The sequence below is a fragment of the Zea mays genome, chromosome 1 (genome assembly GCF_902167145.1).
Source record: "Zea mays cultivar B73 chromosome 1, Zm-B73-REFERENCE-NAM-5.0, whole genome shotgun sequence".
Lineage (NCBI taxonomy): Eukaryota > Viridiplantae > Streptophyta > Magnoliopsida > Poales > Poaceae > Zea > Zea mays.
In genome coordinates, this window is record NC_050096.1 from 68,583,586 (window position 1) to 68,588,895 (window position 5,310).

The 5,310-nt window shown below is 47.9% G+C and overlaps 1 protein-coding gene across 1 annotated transcript; it reads right to left on the bottom strand.

Annotated features, from left to right (window-relative positions):
- Positions 1–954: 954 nt before the first annotated feature.
- On the bottom strand, positions 955–4,722 carry LOC100280301 (Serine carboxypeptidase-like 51). Its single transcript, NM_001153228.1, has 13 exons — positions 4,571–4,722; positions 4,379–4,473; positions 4,101–4,208; positions 3,724–3,964; positions 3,569–3,612; positions 2,856–2,923; positions 2,640–2,745; positions 2,354–2,550; positions 2,171–2,240; positions 2,042–2,092; positions 1,644–1,696; positions 1,428–1,560; positions 955–1,280 (listed from the first exon to the last, which is right to left on the bottom strand). Exons 1-13 carry the CDS (start codon positions 4,710–4,712, stop codon positions 1,212–1,214), a joined length of 1,377 nt encoding a protein of 458 aa, NP_001146700.1. The 5' UTR covers positions 4,713–4,722; the 3' UTR covers positions 955–1,211.
- Between the last annotated feature and the right edge of the window lie 588 nt (positions 4,723–5,310).

Sequence of the window (5,310 nt, forward strand, 5' to 3'; positions counted from 1 at the left end):
ACCAAGACCCCCTAAACTTATGGCCTTGTCACAGTTTCCCAGGGAACAATACAACTTCCACCATTCACCTCCTTTCACCCTTTCCAAAGAAACTCTCTTCGAATCTTGTCAATTGATTTAATAACCCATTTGGGAATTTTAATGGCAATAAGAAGATAAATTGGGATGACCGATAAGACAAACCGCACTAATGTTGTCCTCCCGGCTAGGTTCAATAAACGAGCCTTCCAGTTAGGGAGTCTGTCTGCAATTTTATCTATCCACAACTTAAGATCATCTCGCTTCAGCTTCCTGTCTGAGATTGGCAGACCCAAGTAAGAACAAGGAAATGAGGCCACACTGCACCTCAGCATATTGCAGCCCTCTTGAACCACATGCTCCTCACATCTGATAGGAATAGCATAACTCTTATTCATATTGGTAACCAATCCGGAGGCCGACCCAAAACAATTCAGAATCAATCTAACACATTTCAGATCTTCCTCAATGGGTTTAACAAAAAGGACCACATCATCAACATAGATAGAAAGCCTGTTATGGACTCTTGCCCTTTCCAAACTGTGCAGCAATCCCCTACATTCAGCAGTCCTGAAAAGACTGCTAAGCACGTCCATGATCAGCACAAACAACATAGGGAAGAGAGGGTCTCCCTGACGAAGACCTCTCCGCCGCTGAATATCCAAAACTGTTTCAATGATTAATACCCTACAAAGATCCATTTTTTATGGACATGACGTCTGTGATCTGTTAATCTATCTAGCTAACAAGAAACGAAGCTGTCAAAATTTGACAACTTTGCTGACCAAAATCTCTTGTATGTCATTTTCAGTCGAATGCATTGGCTTGGATCTTGGGCCCAAATACAATGTCTGAGGAGCAGGAGCCGATGTTGCAGGCATTCCGCAAGCTAGAGAATGCGGCAATGTATTTTTCACGTTATTTGGCACGTTATTTGGACCAGGATGAAGCCAGATACATTTCTATTATTAAAAAAACAAGTTCCGGCCTCTTTACAATATTTTGTAATACGTAGATCATATATGTTTTTATCGGATCTTTTTCTGTAAAAAAAATGTCCTTGTCAACTGCATCGTCTTTCAGGTATCCAACCTATACCGCACTTCAAGAACGCCGAATGGTCCTCCGGGACCTTGCGCTACCTGCTTCAACGCCTCCTTTGTTCTTGGCATACACCACATAGAGTCAGTGAACTAGCTTGCTGGCGACTGGGTTATGCTGCTGATCATGCTTAGCGCGATGCAGGGCTGGTCTGCAGGCACCTGCAATGCAATCAGAGAGATGATCCCACGAGAAAACAAATAAGGTTTTATTTGGTTCATCCAAACCTAAGAACCTCACACTCTCACAGACATGGGAAGCAGATCTCAGATGAGACGGCACAGTTGGGGTTCAGACTTGGGACTTACATAGTGCCCTGCTCCAAGTATCCAGTAGAAATGCAGGTTCTTGTGGGACCTGACAAAGGCCTTGGTACCCTTGCTGGCGCCACAGTAGAGGGGCTGCCTTGGCAGGCTCAGGAAGGTCCTCAGACCATCCCATCTGAAAACGAGCAATCCAGATGCATCGTTGAAATCCTGCCAGAGAAGGGGAGGGAAGGGAATAGGTCGCAAAAAAAAACTTACTTGAGCTTCTGAACCCATGCTTCTGCTCCGTTGGTCGAGCAGATTACGTCGAGCTTCAGATAGAGGAAAAGTCATGTATATATCAAGTTCAGTAATGAAAAAAATGCAGTCTTATTAGTAAATGCTAATAATCTCAACTTCGAATATTATTATAGTCAATGCCAATCATTCACTAAGCCACTATCCAATGACCTTATCCTGGTCTGTCTTCTAGTTTTCATGATCTGTGTTTTTTTTTTAATTACAAAGAGTGGACGGCTTTATAGCAGATAGGATGCCAGGCAGTGTAATACTAATCGAACTAACAGAACGCATGCATGCAGTAAAAACCGATGACGAGCTCCGAGTAGTTTTGAGCTGCTGGGGATCGTAAGAAGAAGTTGCAGACTGTTACTGACCTGGCCATTGTACACCGTCACATTAATGCCATAAGACAGCAGCTCATCAATCTGAATAAGAAAACAAAGAGGGATAAATTTCAGAAACTGATCGAGGGCGCTTTTCATTGATCTGCTCGATCCGTTTACCTCATCGATCTTCGGTTTCATGAAATCGTTGACCAGCGCGTTGTAGACCGAGTCGGATTGCTCCCCCCACCTGTAGACGTTTAATTTGGAAGCGCAGCCAGCGTCACAGGCAGCATTATATTAGCAGCAGGAAACCGGCTGTGACTTGTGATGCGATATGAGCACTGCTATGGACTGACATACGTGAAGTTCTTGGGGATTATCTTGAGCTTTTGCTTGATGACCCCATTCATGATGCCGTCAATGGTGTTGGAGCCAGGCTGGGAGTCCTGGCCGTACGTCGAGTACTTCATCGCCTGCAAGCTGCTCATCAGTGATGAAGAACCCACGGGCAGTGCCACCGGGTCCATGCCGGAGTCGAGCATGAAATTGTAAACGTCCTGCCAAAAAAAAGAGATTGCACTGTAGATTATATTGTTCGAAGAGTGAAGTTTGAATATAAGAACGAAGATAAGTAAACTAGTCTTACGACGTTGCCGCTCTTTGTGTCGATGAAATCTAGCAGGCTGCCCCATGACTTCTGCGAGGCGGCCCACTGCCCCGCCACGATTTGCTCCTTCACCGTCTCCGCCTTCCTGAACTCAAATTCGCATGCCCATATATGTGATGGGGGTGCGCTAAGCGTCAAGAGAAATTTATGCATGCAAATGGTGGTGGTGCAGTGTGCGTGTTGTTGCTGCCTTACTTGTTTGCTTCGTCGCCGGCGTTGTCGTCCAGCCTCGACACGCTCAGAAGCAGCGGTGTGTAGGAAAGCTGCAGCAGCACTCAGGCCTCACTTTAATTATCACATGCGTATTCATCATTTGTGATTTATCCAAGAGAACACTAGTACAGAACAAGTCTTCATCTTTTAGTCCCGATCAGATGGAAAACAAGACTAAAATCACTGGTCTAATTTAGTCTCGGTTAGTAGCATTAGTCTAGATGAAGCCAAACCTCTACAACTAATTGTTACTGGCTAACTATTATTAGCTGAGGATGTTCTAAATCTAAAGCTAATACCCTAGATTATTCTGATAAGCTATCCACGTCCCTTTTTCTAATAAGCTAATAGGTAGAAATGGTTCGGAGCAATTTAATCGCCAATCACTTATTAGCTGGTTTTAGCTAGGTTGAGATAGCTAGTTTTAGCTTCTAGCTATTAGTTTTATAGGTTTGGATATCCTCTAGATTATATAATCAAACTTAAATAAGTTAAAGGGTAAACAAACAATATAAATTATTGTTTGGCTAGATAATATATTAGTACAGGCTATACGCTAGTTTACTAAAATAGCTAATAGTTAAATTATTAGCTAGACTAAATGTATTTAGCTAATTTTAGCAGGTAACTATTAGCTCTGTAATGTGTCCGTGGTTTATTTCTGCACTAACGAAACTAGGAATGGTCAACCTCACCGTGAAATCCTCCGGCGAGATCCAGCTATCTCCAACCGCCACACCTGCAGCAGGAGGGAACGAGAATTTCATCGAGTCAGCTGCTCTGCTCCCCCAACGTCGATTTGGTTCATCGAGTCGGAGCCCGGAGATGGAACGGAAGTAACCTTACGAACCTCCGAGCGTGACGTTGAGCTCGCCAGCGCGGACGGCCCTGGCAATGGACGCGCCGAGCGTGGCGGCGTACTTGCCGCCGTAGGACTCGGCGACCAGGAACAGCGGGCTGCTCGCCAGGGTGGGCACCTCCTTCGCCAGCGCCCTGACCACCGTCGTCATGTCCGCGGCCTGCTGCCAGTCGCTGGTCACGAACAGGCTGTCGTCCTCCACGTAGCTGTACCCTGTGCCGACCGGGTTGTCCTGCGCGCGCGCGCCCGGCCATGGAAGAAGTCGGTCAGCGAGGACATCACGACAGCGAAAGGTGTAGAAGAGCGGGGGGCAGAAGAGAGGAGAAGAGAGCCGCCATCAGGCATCAGCTATCGCTCTCTGGTCTGACCACAAAGATGAGGTCGGCCTTGTGGAGCCACGTCGAGTTGCGCGGCTTCAGGTCCACGTCCAGCGGCCCCATCTCCAGGAAGTTGCCGAGCCCGACCCCGGACGCGCCCTGCGAGAGGGACAAAACAACCATGGTTGATCACTCGCTCTCGCTCATCAGGTAGCTAGACCGTGCTCCCGTAATGAAGCACAGAGGCCGGATCATGCCCTCCTGTGCCGAAGCCGAGAAATTGTGGTGGTGTGAGGAGGGAAAGAGAGAACGAGGCAGCAGCTGCCTACCGGGCCGCCCTGCAGCCAGAGGACCGTGGGCCATGGCTTGGACGGCGTCGACGTCTTCTGCGGGCTCTTGTAGTACCACCAGAACAGGTGCGCCTCTGCGACAAGGCGGCAAAGCGTCGTCAACGGCGACACCTCGCCTTCGACGAGGAGAGGCTCTGAAGCGCAACGAGATAGGGAGGGGTTGTTACGTACTTGGCCGGACCTCGACGTACCCCCACAGCTCCGACTCGTCGGGGGTGCCGGCTGTGATGGACGCGGCGGAACAGGCGCGGAGCGAGAAGAGGCAGAGGAGGAGGTGCAGGGCAAGCGGAGAGTAGCAACGCGGCCTCTCCATGTCCTCGAACTCGAAGACGCGAGCGATGATGATGATGCACGACCGGGGGCGTGGTCTTGTGGGTGTCGCTGTGAGGCGCGCTGTGGCCAAGAGGGCGAGCGCCGAGGCCCGTTTTAAAATAGGTGAAGCGTTGTTTCGCTGACTTTTTTTTTATTTTGATATTTTTTTGTAAGATTATTACAAATACGTCTTTTTAAGTTTCAATTCAAAAAATGAACCTTTACTCCGGCGCCATTATTATTAGTACCGAGTTTGCATGTCTCGCGCGCCAATATAAGATGGCGTCGAGATCTCACTCTTTCACGCTGATCTGGCGTCTACGTGACAGAAGATCGGTGCCATGGTAATTGGCGCCGATCCTTTTTTTTTTCTATGCCCAGCAAAGTCCGCCTACTTTATCTACCGTCTGCCATGTGATATATCATATTATGTGGTATCGAGGAGAGAGAGGAGGCACTCGACTACTAGAAATTGTTTTTGTCTTTTGGTACTGCATGATGCCGTGTTGTTTAATTGGGCCAGGGAGTATAGGGCCTAGAGGAAGATATATAGAGGTGTCCAAGCAGAACGTGAGGTGTACTACAATGTATATAATCAA